At 37.8% G+C, this 15392-nt stretch overlaps 1 protein-coding gene across 1 annotated transcript in view; it reads right to left on the bottom strand.

The window, feature by feature from the left end:
• Positions 1 to 776: 776 nt before the first annotated feature.
• The window catches only part of LOC124619845 (vesicular inhibitory amino acid transporter), a 106672-nt gene continuing 92056 nt past the window's right edge, over positions 777 to 15392 (bottom strand). Inside the window, exon 2 of the mRNA XM_047146454.1 lies at positions 777 to 1994. Within this exon, the coding sequence (XP_047002410.1) occupies positions 828 to 1991 (1164 nt within the window). The 5' untranslated portion in view covers positions 1992 to 1994 and the 3' untranslated portion in view covers positions 777 to 827. The remainder of the gene's footprint in view (positions 1995 to 15392) is intronic.

Here is a 15392-nt window from a genome sequence, read left to right on the forward strand (position 1 = left end):
ATTGTCCTTCTGCTTCAGCATAAACATATGTTATGGATACTGTAGTTTATTTTGCCATCTATGGCAGACCTTGTAAATTTCTTGACTTAGATGGAAAATAATGCAGAGGTGTTATCAAAAATGTGCTAATCTTGGATTAGTAGTTAAGTAAATTCATAGCTGTGGGAACATGATGTGGTATACAATGTAAACCAATGCCTCAGCTACAAGAGACTAACTCTGATGAAAGCTGTCTGCAACAGTATCAAAAGTGCCTCTTCCATTTGTGTAGTGATGCGGTTATATTCACAGAAGAATTTCATTGAATTTAACTCTGGCTCCAAATGTGGTGTTCATAAATTGGCACAATGGATTATATTTTCATTTTGCTACACAGGAAAAGAAAATGAAATAGTGGGTAACCCGTATATGAAGCATAACCTGTAAAATGCATTATGAAACATATTAATCACTACTACATTTGCTCTCTTATGTTTTATCAAAATTTCTCCCAGTTTTTTTTGTATGCCTTAACAAATTGGGTTGAATGTCTCCACTTCAATGTAATAAGATGCAAAAAGGAACACACAAAATGTGCCACATTCAGCTTACAATATTATGTCTTCAGTTCTGCTTTCCAAATGTCAGATTCCACAGGTAGCCCAACATATATCTTTATTATTGTCAACAGCACTCAGTGACTCCTGTTTTCAGGCTTTGTATTAAAATTACAACTTGTTAATTAAATACATTAAAATTAGTGCATATACATATTTATATGTATAATATATTATACAATATTTTCGGCAGACCACATTTAGCTGGCTACTGACAGACTCACTACAACTTCAGAATGGCAGGCCTATTTCAAAGGCCTTGATGAGAGCAGAGCCAGAATCATATACTCCAATAATACCAAAGAGGACCCCAAGGAAAATAACAAAGCAGTCATAGGCAACTGTACCCCAGTCCAGCATCGGCCTCTTCAGTTTCAGATGGAAGTAGCATGGCCAGATGAAAGACAACATCGTGCCTGTGAAGCTGCCAATGAAACCCATTAGTATGGCAAAGTGTGGAATGGAGATGGCCATAAGAATAGTGAAGGTGACAACACCAACACGGAAGGCCAAGCCCCAAACCTTGAGCTCACCATCAAGTGCCCAGACGGTCGGGAACAGAGTCTCGGGTCGGCCACGGAAGAAGGCACGTTCCAGGAGCTCACAAGCAGCATAGTATGGCAGTGGGTAAGATAGCACTGCTTTCACCACCAAGAAGAAGTTAACAAAGCCCTTGAAGCCCTGGGAATGCAAGTTATTGGTGATGACCTGCTGCGTATTATTCTGGAAGGTCAGAAAGCACACATAACCAAACAGGGACTTGAAGATGGCAGCAGCAATATGGCTCCAGTTGAGCATCCAGTTGAACTTGGAGGGGTCTATGAGGCTGCCCTCGAGTGTTGGCAGGAAGATCTGTGACGTGTAACTGAACACGATGACACCCAGGGAGATGGGGAAGTTTTCAAAGTCAATGCTCCACTTGACCTTGGACCATCCCCAGTCTCCGATGTACAGCAGGCAGTAACCGAGAATGACGGCATTGATAACAAGATGGGACATAGTGCACCAGAAGCTGAGCATGGAGACGTGGTGCAGTGACTTGAGGAAGCCGAGCGGCACGAGCAGTATGCCGATCAGCATCATCCAGCTACGCGTGTCGATGGCACCCTCTGGAAAGGTGCCCACCATAAGGTCGCCGCAGACCACCACATACAGGATGCATGTCATCAGCAGCTCGATGATCTGTGCCACATTGACAGCTCGTGCCCCCCACTTGGGCCCGAAGCACTCACTCGCGATTGAGACGTAGGAGTCCCGCACGCGCACCCCGTCCTCGTATAGGCAGTCCACCAGGATCTTGCCCGTGTAGCAGCAGATATATGCGATGCCTATCATGGCAACAATTGCCCAGTAGCCACCACGGAGCACTGCGAATGGTAGTGACACGATGAACATTCCCTGAAAAATAACATTGTTTTATGGTGATTATGTTCTCCATCATCATTCCAAAATACTTAGTAATGTAGCAAGTTAGTTAAAGGTAAATATTTAAAAGAATAAATATCATTAGCAGAATGTATATAAATTATTGGAACTACTAAGTAAACTATTATGTACTTTTCTCGAGTTCCAAAATTTATGAATATTCTGCTCATTGTACTCAAATGGCATACAACAGAACAAGGGAGAAACACATGTTACTTTAAAATGGTTCAGCTCATATCATACAAATAGGAAACAGAAACTAACAATAAACTGCAGTTATAGTGGGTATACCAGAACTTTCTATTACAATTAGTTAGTTATGTGTTCTGCAGATCATTTGAATGATTCTTTTGTTGGAATGATGTAGAATGAGTCAGTTTACAGGGTATGTATATGTGATTAGTATTAACATTAATGTACATATAGTTTTTTAAGTCCATGGGATAGAAGGCACTGTTCAGGAGAAATGACTATAGGTTAGATTTAAAACTTACTTTGCTACTTGTCAGACATTTTATGGTACTGGGCAAATCATCAAAACTTTTTGTTGGTGCATATTGAACTCTTTCTGAGCCACTGACAGTTTTAGTAATGGATAATAAATGTTATTTTTTCCTCTTGTGTTGTAGGTATGAACATATGTATGATGAATTTCCTTTGCAAACATTTGTACCATGATGGTTCGCCTGCCCAGCTAGCCATGCAGTCTAACATACCGCTTCCTGAGCAGGGAGGCGTGCCAGTCCCCGGCACGAATCCACCTGGTGGATTAGTGTCGAGGGCCAGTGTGTCAGCCAGCCTGTGGATGGCTTTTTAAGGTGGTTTTCCATCTGCATCAGAGAATGCGGGCTGGTTCCCCTTATTCTGCCTCAGTTCCACTATGTCAGCAATAGCTGTGCAAACACTGTCTCCACGTATGCCTACACCGTCATTACTATACCATTCAAACATTGGGGTTACACTCATCTGGAATGAGATGTTCCTGGGGGAGGGGGGGGTGGGGTGGGGGGTGGGGGGGAGGCATCCACTTGGGCCGAACCTCACAATAACCCTGGGTTCAGTGTGGGGCAGCAGTGGGGTGAGTGAAATGCTGTAGCCTGTTGTGGGGTTGTGTATCACAACACCTTGGCAAACAATTTGATGAAATGAGATTCACTGATGCACTTAAAAGAAGATTACCAGAAAGGTTGTGGTGGGATTTAATACATGGACCTGACGATTATCTTGAACAATTTTTACGCTATGTTGACACGCTAGACAGGGCAGTAGGAAGAAGTATGTACCACAATAATTGGAATGATAGAAATCACAATGGGAATAATTATAGAAATGGAGATAATGGTAACTTCTACCAGGATCAAAGTGTAAATAGAGAGAGAAATTTTGAACATCAGTGGGATGGGAATAATGGGGATAACCATTGGAGTTTTGGTAGAAGAAACAGCAGTTCACCTCAATGAAGGTCCACAGTTTTGAGGCAAGGAAACACAACAAGCACAGGACCTCCAAGTTATATTTGCAATTAGACAGTAATAACAGTGTTAATGATATGGCTCATGTATCTAAAACTGAACAGAAGGAATATCAGATTTCTCATTTATGTTTTGGTCAAAAGTTTTGGGATACTATGTTTAATTATGGTGATGTAGGTACTAATCACAAAACAGAATGTGATAAGAGTGGATTTTGATGTAGTATGTACTAATGATTTCTTCTCTTGGTTGGAAAACAGTGCTATTGATTTATGTAAGGCAGGCGATGACTGTGTTGGATTTGAACTAGGTGATATTTTTGATGCAGATGTGAATGAGAGCTGTGAAATAACTGACATTCGTAACTCAGAGGCTGGTAGCTTATTGCAAATGAATGTAGGTGAGGTAAATGTCTCTGATGGAGATGAGACTTGTATTGTTAGTAACATTTCTGATTAAGTAATTTTAGAGAAATATGATGATGATGAGTATCAGGTATTTGTGGCGTTTAAGAATAAGGAAGTTTCAGAGTTATCTGTGAATGATGTGGACAATTCAGGTAAGGTAAGTGACATATGTAATATTGTAAATGTGAGTCGTGGAATACCAGTCCAGTCAAAATAGTTTTTCATTAATGTCATGCAGAGTAAAGATCCAAACAGTAAAGGTGAGTTACCTGTGAGCCTAGAGAATAAAGGTGAAAACTTTTTGAAGTTTGTTTGGGACCAAATTGATGATAACATAGATAAATGTGCATTCTGGAATAAGGTAGCTATGGTTAGTCAGAATTTGTATCAAATTGGTGGAATGAAGTGAAAGAAGATCTAAGAAGGAAGTGTAATTTTGACAGTAATATATTTTGTGTTCCTTATGTAACAAGTGATATTTGTTGTGCCATGGAATCCATTCATTGTGTTCAATCTTTACCTGATAACATGAGTAAACAAAGTTGTGCTATGATACCAGTAAAGTTGATGAAACCAAGTAAAGACAGTGTGTACGTAGCATTTGATGAAATTGAAAGTGATCTTCTGCCTGAAGTATTGGACAACGGAGGAGATGATTCAGATTTTGGGTGTCTTTACATTAAGATTGAGACTGATCAGTGGGAAGGTAGCTATTTGACTGATACATGAAGCCTGATTTGTGGTATATGTGAACAATTTAGAGACAAGATCAAGTATAGTAAGAATTTTTTGGAAATGTCTATCGTACGTGTAAAGATAAGAGGAGCTACTGGTAAGCAAAGCAAATTGGTAAAATGTCAAGTACTGCTAACTTTTAGTATAGAAGACAAGACCTTTGAACATGGCTGCATAATGATCCCTAGTCTGGAAGAAAATATACATTATGTTTGCAGATTTATATGACTATATAATTGTTTTTTGTTTTTCAGGAATATAGTATGTAAGATCATGTGATTTCTAAAGGTCTGTCTTATCTATTGACTGAGTTTAATTCTATGATACACTATACAAATTGTTTTGCAATAGATTTGTGCTTTATCACCTTACTAGTTCATTTTTTCATTGCATTTAACTCTGCTTATTAAAGTTTAATATGTGAACAATTTTTAATTATGTGTTATGTAAATCCTATATACTTGCTTTTGCAATATAAATAGGGAGAGCATATAGTGTGTGATGTGAGGAAGGTATTGAACAGCGTATTTAGTACACAAAATAATGTTTCAGGATTTGATGTGAATGCTAGACAAGAAGCTACCTATCCATTGGACTATGTGATGAGAAATTTAGCGAGGAAACTTAAATATGTGGATGGATCGACTACCACACTGCTGTATGGCTGTACCGTGCTGATCCAGTCAGCTTACAAGAGATCATGGGTGCTGGGTAATGTACTCAGGCATCTGTCAACTACAGAACTAGGGTTCAGAAAAGACCCTTTTTTTAGGGTAGGGAGGACAGAAAGAAACCAAGTTTTAAGGGAGGTTAGGATTGAGACAAACTTCAGTTTGAGAAAGAAACCAAAAAACATAATTCTAGCTTATTACATCAGCATAAACAGCTATTGGTTAAGAATTTGCAACAATCAGCAGATATTTCAACTCTACCCAATTTTAACTCAGTCAATGTGAAATGTCAGCTATCTTTATTGCATCAAAATACTTGAGGACTGAGAAATAAAATTAATGACTTAATTATCTGCATAGATGAATTAGAGTCCTCAAACCCAGCGTACATAATTTGCCTCTCTGAACATCATGTGACCACTGGTATAGAACTTACAGGATTTAGGTTAGCATCTCACTTGTGTAGAGCAGAAATGGAGAAAGGAGGAGTTGCCACATTCATCAGGAACTGTCATAAATTTAAGAACATAGTCATTCATGTATTTTGCCTAGAACAGCATGTAGAAGACTGTGCAACAGAAGTAGAATTTCACAAAAAATCCTTCATAGTATTAAGTGTATATTGAGCACCTCCAGGTAACTTTAATCTGTTCATAAACCACCATGAAGCTGTACTGATCCATTTAACAACCAAAAACAAATAAATAGTGGTTGCTGGTGATTTCAATGTAGATTTCCTTAAAGACTCTCCCAATAAGAACTTATTTGAGTTAGTAACACCATTATTCAACCTAATTCCCACTGTAAAGTTCCCCACTAGGATAGCCAATTGCTCACAAACAGCCATTGATAATATCTTTATAGAAAAGTCCAAAGAACAAAATTATATTACAAAACCAATAGCCTCTCAGACCATGACATGCAGTCCCTTCTGTTAAATGTTAATACTGAACAGGATATAAGATCTGTTAAATCTGAGCTCAAGAGGGTAATCAATAAGCAAAAAATTGATTATTTTAGGACACTGCTCAGAGACATGATGTTTACAGTGCTCATGGCATGAATGAAAAATATAACACTTCTGCTAATGAAGTGCTTATCTTATCTGAGCACTGTTTTCCCCCAAAACTAACCAAGGTTAGAGCAAAGTATACAAAAAAGCCATGGATTACTCAACGAATAGGGGTATCTTGTAAAACAAAAAGAAAACTGTGTCTGTCAATTGGAAAAAGTTCTGATGTTGATGCTATAGCATATTTCAAGCAAGCAAATATATTACAAGGAAAAGATAGTCATATCAGATAACAAAATAAAGACAATATGGGATATAGTGAAGGAGGAGACCAGTAGAACCTGACATGAAGAGGGAAAAATAGCATTAAGAGTAAATGATACATTGGTGACAGATGTGTATAGTGTTGCAGAACTTTTTAACAAACATTTTATAACTGTTACTGAAAAGATGGGGTTGTCAGGTTCTGTAAATGCTGCTACAGAATACCTCAGACCAGACATTTGAAGTAACTTCCATAATATGAATTTGACCCTCACTACCCCAGCAGAAATAATGTCCATCATAAAATCTTTAAAATCAAAAACATCTAGTGGATATGATGAAATATCAACAAACTTAATTAAAGAATGTGATTCTGTGTTGAGTAACATATTAAGCTATCTGTGTAACCAGTCACTTATCAGTGGAATATTTCCTGAATGGTTGAAATATGCTGAAGTTAAGACACTGTTTAAGAAGGGAGATAAAGAAATAGCATCAAATTTCCGTCCAGTTTCACTTTTGCCAGCATTCTCAAAAATTTTGGAAAAGGTAATGTACAATTGGCTTTATAACCATCTTATCATAAATAACATACTGTCAAAGTCGCAGTTCGGATTTCTAAAGGGTTCTGATATTGAGAAGGCTAAGTGAAAATGTACTTAATTCATTGCAGGCAACTGGTATATTTTGTGATCTGTCAAAGGCATTTGACTGTGTAAATCACAATATCCTTTTAAGTAAATTAGAATATTATGGTGTAACAGGAAATGCTGCAAAATGGTTCAAATCTTATATCTCTGGCAGGAAACAAAAGGTGTTATTACGAAAGAGACATGTATTAAGCAATCAGGCATCATCCAACTGGGAACTAACTACATGTGGGGTCCCACAAGGTTTCATGTTAGGGCCCTTACTTTTTCTTGTGTGTATCAATGACCTTTCATCAGTAACATTACCAGATGCCAAGTTCGTTTTGTTTGCCAATGATACAAACATTGCAATAAATAGCAAATCAAGTGTAGTCTTAGAAAGATCAGATAATAAATTATATGTGGACATTAATCACTGGTTCCTAGGCAATTCTTTGTCACTAAACTTTGAAAAAACACACTAAATGCAGTTCAGAACCTGTAAGCGGTGTTGCACGAGTATATGCCTAACATACGATGACAAGCAGATAGAAGAAGTGGACAGTGTTAAATTCTTAGGATTACAGCTTGATAATAAATTCAACTAGGAGGAGCACACCACAGAACTGCTGAAGTGTCTTAACAAATCTCTATTTTCAATGCAAATTGTGTCAGACATAGGGGATATAAGAACGAAAAAGCTAGCATACTATGCTTAATTTCATTCCATAATGTCATGTGGGATTATTTTTTGGGGTAATTCATCAAGCCAAACTAAAGTTTTCCAGGCACAAAAACGTGCAATAAGAGTTATATGTGGTGTGAACTCAAGAACATCCTACAGAAGCCTGTTTAGGGAGCTAGGGATACTAACTACTGCTTCCCAATCTATTTTTTCCTTAATGAAATTTGTCATTAAAAATATATCACTTTTCAAACCAATAGCTCAATTCATGGAATCAATACTAGAAATAAGAATAATCTTCACAAGGATTTAAAGTAACTTACTCTTGTACAAAAAAGTTTGTATTATTCAGGAACACACATTTTCAGTAACTTGCCAGCAGCCATAAAAAGCTTAGCAACAAATGAAATCCAGTTTAAGAGAAGCCTACCTAAAGGATTTATTGGTGGCCAACTCCTACTTCGATGATGAATTTCTCAGTAGAGCCAACTGATGAGCATATATATACACAAATCAGTACAATCTAACTTCTGCATCATTTCAGTGCAATAACATGTTCGTAGTAAATAAGCATGTGTGTGTGTGTGTGTGTGTGTGTGTGTGTGTGTGTGTGTGTGCGTGTGTGTGTGTGTGGGTAAGTACAAACTAACTTCTGCACCATTTCAATGCAGTAATGTGTTCATTGCAAATATGTATTGTAGTAGTTCTATTATATCTTTATTACCTTATAAATAAATAAAAATTCTAAATTTTAAATTCAGTGCATTAATGCGATCTTAGTAAATGAATGTTTGTAAAATGATTCCTTGATATAGTGTTCATTAAAAAAAATGACGATCATTCCACTTAGGACCTGTGGAAGGTACATTAGCTTATTTGTTTCAATTGTAAACATTTGTCATGTATTATTGTTTTTCTGACATGTTCTACATCCTGGAGGACTTCTTCACTATGGATCAATTGGAATGTAAGTAAATCTAATCTAATCAAATCATGAATGTTGTGACTGAGATTTGTAAATTATTAGCCAAGAAATCATCCTATATTAAGAATTCATGAAACTGTTTTTGTAGAAAAACAGTTACTGGCATGGACAGTGTTAATCAACATAAATGTATGTTTTCTCACTCTGTTTTGGGTACCCCTGGTCATTGCGACTGTCTGAGTATTGACTGAGGTTAGATGCTTCTTATAATTACTCTTTACATATGGTTGAACTTATTGATATGATTATGAACTTTATTCATTTTGTTGTGTCAAAACATTTCATCTGGTTTCGATTCAAGGGCCAGTCCCCACATCGTAAGCTTACACCCTAATATTTTTTTCATTATTGTGTCCTTTCATGAGTCAACATATCCTTGAATACTCTGGTTTATGTGGCTGACTGATTTTGTACTATATTCCTACTCATGATTGAGAATATTCTTTTGGTCTGTACATGTCATTGTGAGTTTATCGGGTCAGCTCACTCCTCAGACATTTAGGCTCTGAATTTTTTTCTGTTCTCTTTTGAAGATTTTGAAGTGTGACTTTATAGATGTAAAGTTGAAATCTGTAATTCTAGTAATTCACTTTGGCTCTGCACTTATTTCTATAGTTTAGTGTAGTAATGTTGTAGTTTTGACTTTGTATTATTTGTCTGGTGACAGAATGTTGCACAGATCTGAAAATCTGAATGCCATGTTCTGATATGTGTACAAATTATGACTTTTATAGAAGATATTTTTCGAATGTTTTCTGTAATACACTATGTATCAGGTACTTCCATACTTCTGTATTCCATCTTTTGGCATCGTTTTGTACACTGTTTGGCAAACTCTATAATAAGTCACAAAATATTGTAAAGGGCCGCCCTTCTCTAGCATTACTTTTCCTCAACAGAAGTAGTTGATACCTGAAATATTTTAGTATTTTGAACAGATTAATATTATCTCAGCTGTTTTTCTAAAAGAATTTGGTATGATTTTGTAGACAATGTGTTATATTTCAGGCTAAAATCTGTAAAAAGAAATTACTTTATTTCCTTTGTTACAGTCAGTATGTTCTAGCTCTGAATATACAGCTGAAATTATTTTTATTTTTATTTTTAGAAATATTTAAAATTATGAAATATTTGACACTCTTAAAATTTCTGTTATTAATTACACAATTTAGTACTATTTGTTATGTTTATTTCTTGATTCATTTATGGGTGATGACAGCTGGAGGCATAAAGGTAAAGATCCGTGTGGGTTGTCATCACATATGGGTGATGTGGGTTGTCATCACATACGGGTGATGGCAGCAGGAGGCGTGAAGGTAAAGATCCGTGTGGGTTGTCACACGGATCTTTACCTTCACACCTCCTGTTGTCATCACCCGTCACAAAAGGAAGGAGTACTAAATACATTGGTTCACAGAGCTCTTGTGATCTCCAAGGATGTGTTCCAGAAGAACGGCTATTGTGACCGCCAAATTCGACACGCCTTCAAGCAGAAGACCACACCACAGCCGACACCTGATGATGATCCACCGAAAGCGACAGCCTACATACCATATGCGGGCAATGTATCTGGAAAAATAGGCAGGATTCTAGGATGTCATAACATCAAATGCGTCTACCGCCTGCCACCAAAGGTCAAGTCCCTTGTAGGGACAGTGAAGGACGATTTAGGACTCTGGAAATCTGGAGTTTATTTCATACGGTGCGAGTGTGGCAAAGCAAATGTGGGGCAAACCATTTGCACGATCGAGGAAAGGTGTACTGAACACAAACGGCACACCAAGGCTCCAACAGCCTACAAAATCTGCAATCGCAGGACATTGCCTCGAGACAAATCATCGTATGAAATATGGGAACACAGAAGTCCTGCACAACACATCCCGCTTTTGGGACTGTGTATACAAGGAAGCAATTGAAATCCGGCTGCACGAGAACCTTATTAACAAGGACAACAGATTTCAACTCAGCCAAGCGTGGAATCCAGCAATAAAAGTTCTGCAGGAGCAGCGGATATGGGGCACCACATTCGCTGAAGGCGGCTTGCATACTGACCCCCATCAGTCATCTCGTCAGCACAAGCTACCCCCACAACCGCAGCCTGCACATCCCTCAGTCCATACGCGGAGTCAGTGGAGGGGAGAGGCGACAGGTATATATACCATACCACCCACCGGCCTAGGACATCAGTCAACAGGAGTAACCTGATGATGATGGCACATTACGCCATCGAAAATTCGTTCTACAATGACCAGTAAACCCGGCTGCATGCCCGAGAGACCTTCAAGCAATGAAGCTTGAGGATGGAATATTTCTGCATCAAGAACAGTATGTGAAGTAAGTCCTGGTAACATTCAACATGAGTGCAAGAGGCGAAGACAAGTATTGTACGGTATTGTATGGATGTTGTTCAAATGCCCATGTAAATGAATGTGAAACCATTGCAAAGAAATAGAACATGCAAATATATACATAAAAAAGTATGAGCAAAATTATGCATGGTCACACAATACATTTTAACATAACTTCATATACTTGTATGCTTTGGTATTATAAAATCTCAGTCTATTTTTCATAAGGCACTACTCTGGGTCATATGATAGTGTTCTGCCACCCACCCATCTCGAGAATATTCTTGTCCATCCCTGCTCCAATCCTGCTCCCAATACTGCACCCTTGCGGTTGACCCAGGTGCGACACCTGTCCCGTGTGCAAGACCTGTCCCATACATCCGCCCAAGATCTCCTACCACAGTCCAGTCACGGGCATCTACTACCCAATAAAAGTCAGGACCACATGTGAAGGCAGCCATGCTATGTATCAGTTATTCTGCAATTGTTGTACAGCATTCTGTGTGGGCATGACAAGTAATCAACTGTCCATTCACATAAAGCCATCTCCAAAGTGCGGTAAATAACGAATGCGACCATCAAGTAGCAGAACATGCTGCACACAACAACTCTAATGACTTCAACAGCTGCTTCACTACATGGACCATTTGGTTACTTCCTTCCAGCATAAGTTTCTCTGAACTACATATATGGGATTGTCTCTCCAGCATATCCTGCAGTCTTGCAATCACCCTGGCCTAAATTTCTGCTAACTTGTTTCCCACTGCCTCCCTTACCTCTCCTCTTCCCTTTTCTGTCCACATCATTCCTCCCCCATCCGTATAGTTTACTGACTTCTCCCACCACTCTTCCTCCTCCCCCTCCCTCCCCATGCAGGCACGTTCTTTCTTTATTTCTCAAACTCCACTGCTCCCCCCTTCCTTCCACCCCTCTCCCTTACTCTCTCTCCTCCCTGCCTCCCTCTTCACCACAATCTTCCTCTCTTTTCCTCCCCTCCCCCCCCCCCCCCCCTCTCACCTCTATCCCTTATATGCTCAACCCTCTGAACTTTTTTCTTCTTCTTGTTCTGCAGCCGCTAAATCATCTGGCAAGAGACCTGCTTCACTCTACCCTGCTACCCACACCCTACCTCATGCATTCTTCCCTATCCCCTTGCCACCAGGCAACTACTTTTGATAATCAATTCTTCAATAATCAGTTTCACTGCTAGTGTGAACATGTACTTTTGGGTTTCTATGTGGTTGTGTATATGTGTACTCCTACTAGAGAGCCTGAGCCAGAAAGCCTGTGTTAACTGTTTTCTGTTATGTGTCTCTGTGCACCATGCACCAATCGTCTACAAATAAGTGGTTGCCTCTTTTCTTATTATACGTATTTTTTAAATCAGTATTAGTAACCTCTATTTATACAGATTTGTCATTTGAAAATACAGTGTCCATGGTGTTGTCTGTGTCATATGTTATAATTGTCGGTTTCTTGTATGTGAGGAAATAGTTTAAAACTTCACAACAGATTTAAGAACTGATCTTTTAGCCTTACTTCATTCATTAGATTTATAGTGAAGTCCCCAAACTCATCTACAGTGGGGCTTTCAGTAAATAGAATGTTAAATAGTGTTTATAGTTGATTAATGAATGCATCTGTATTCCCAGTAGGTGGTCTGTATATTGCTATGACTATGACTTTTCCCTGTATTTTTTACGACAGTGTAGTTTTTGCTTCAAAATGATTTCCCATACTCAATGATTCATCTTCACACCTTCTTTTACACCCAATACTTGATTTGGTAAAGATATATGTACCTCCATTTTTGGAATTTTTTTCTACAAAACTGACTTGCCAACTCATATGGATGAATGTTAACGCTACGTAGTTCAAAATTTCTGCACTTATGCTTCAAAATGCACATGCAGTCAATATTTACACCATTCCCTGTTACTTCAATTTCTAATGATTTATTTCTAAGACATTGAATGTTTAGGCTTAAAGTCTGCAGATGACTAGGATGAGAACTGGTTGCAGCTGTATTTACATTTTGTGATGTCATATTCTACTCTGTGTACTGGTGAGGTACCAAAAATCCTTGTGAAGGACAGGTTTCCTGCACCTCACAGGTCATTCACTTGGCAGTGGTAAGTTGCCAAAAACAATTCTGAGATATCTACATGACCTCAAGAATTATATCTTTTCTATAAGAAACAGGACTTGAGAGACAGGAAGAGTTCAAGTGCACACATTATTCTTTATAATGCTCCCATTATTCAGTGTTCTAAGATACAATGTGTTACAGTTATTTCATTGACTGAAACAGAACTCATTTTAGCAGCAGAACGTACCAAAGATAAAAAAGAAACACACATCAAGACTCTATGACAAGAGCTATCCAGAAGAGAAGTGAAGACCATTCATTCATCATGTAGACAGTCAAAGTGCAATCCAGATAATCAAGTCAGGGCAGTTAATTAGATGAAGCAAATATATAGATGTGAAATTCCATTATATCAGGGAGCAATACAGAGAAGGTTTGCTTGGGTTAAAGTACTGTAGTACAGAAGAACAATTGGCAGATGTATGTACCAAAGCCCTACCAAGGTCAAAGTTTGAGAAACTTAGAAATGCTGTTATGAAACAATTAGAATACCTTCTTATTTGAAACAATATTAAATAATAACTGTTTACTATGTGATTAAGTAAAAATGTAAAACTTTTGACTTAGAATTATTGAAAACAGATACTGTATTTTATGGAGAGTGTTAAAAATGTTGAAGTGTTGGTAAAAGACAATCTTTGCTGTATGTTTTGTTAGAGGTTGGCAACCAGAATAAGAACCAAAATATGAGTTATTGGTGAGAATGAATAACACATATCTGTAGTCTATGTTGAACAAAGCTGGCTTGAAAATAAGTTATGGAGTTTATTCTGTGTGTATCTTACAATATTTTTAATAAAGAGTGCAGAGAAAACCAAACATTTCGACAGGAAGTCGAATCTAAATCTGCTGTTTATTACTAACAGTCAGCTTAAACATTAGATTACCTCAGCATCCATCCGAATCTATCCCAAACCTTCAGTTTCATTAATGTTCCCTATAATTACTTCCAAATGCAAGAACCAGGGGCTCTCCCAAAGGGTATATACACAGTAGAAGCACAGATGTGGTGAATGACTCTGGCTTTTCCTTCCATAGGGAGATATATCAGTTGAATTAAATTCATGGAAATGACATTAATGGACCAAGTACAGGTGAAATCAGTGACAATGCACTGACATGGAATGGTACAGGTGAAGTCTTTTCAGAAATGCTGAACTTGGAATGAAATGAGTAAGTCAACAAATGCTGTCAATTTTCTTTTAGAAGATGTCATTCAAACAAAAAGACATAATTTTTACAATCACATTCAGGAGCCCTTAAAAGAAATGTCATTATATGATGCTTGTCATGATTTATAATGAACTAGATGGGGAGAAATCATGTGGAATGTGTTTAATGTGAAGTTTATTACTACCCAGGAGATGGTGGTTTCACTAGTTTGATTGAGGACCATAGAATAGTGGGGTGGAAACTGCACTGAGATGGATGCATTGATCATCGCATTGAGTCCGTTGTTGAGTTATTTTTGTAAAAAATTTCATTGTTTTTATTCATTTTACTGGCAGATTTCCAACACAAAAAGTTTCAAAAAATGTATGAATTCGTGGAGGTGTTCACTGTAGGGAACTAAATTGGTGTTCCAGTTGTTGTTACTGTTTCAAAATCATAACTGAATGGGATAGTCCAGTAACCTACTGTTGTGGAAAAACTCTGCTGCAAACAGTGTAACAGCAGTAAGTAATCTGTGGAGTTGATGAATGCCCAATGAGAATCTATAATGAACTACCTGAAAAAAAATCCCAAAAATATCTGGCAGATCTGAATAAGAGTTCAAAGTGGTGTAAAGGGGGCATATTTCCTTAAAATGTACATAAATGTCAAATTGTACTCTTCAAAAAAGCAATTAAACATAATATCCTAATGGAGACGTATCTCCATCTTATGCAAGATATCGTTTTGTAATTTTGTTTTCACCCAGACACATTTCAGCTTTTTTGTGCTATAACTAGTTTGTTTTCTTTCTCTATGGGGCTACTGTTGATTATGCTGGGAGCTTTAGATCTGCTATACA

The sequence above is a fragment of the Schistocerca americana genome, chromosome 6 (genome assembly GCF_021461395.2).
Source record: "Schistocerca americana isolate TAMUIC-IGC-003095 chromosome 6, iqSchAmer2.1, whole genome shotgun sequence".
Classification (NCBI taxonomy): domain Eukaryota; kingdom Metazoa; phylum Arthropoda; class Insecta; order Orthoptera; family Acrididae; genus Schistocerca; species Schistocerca americana.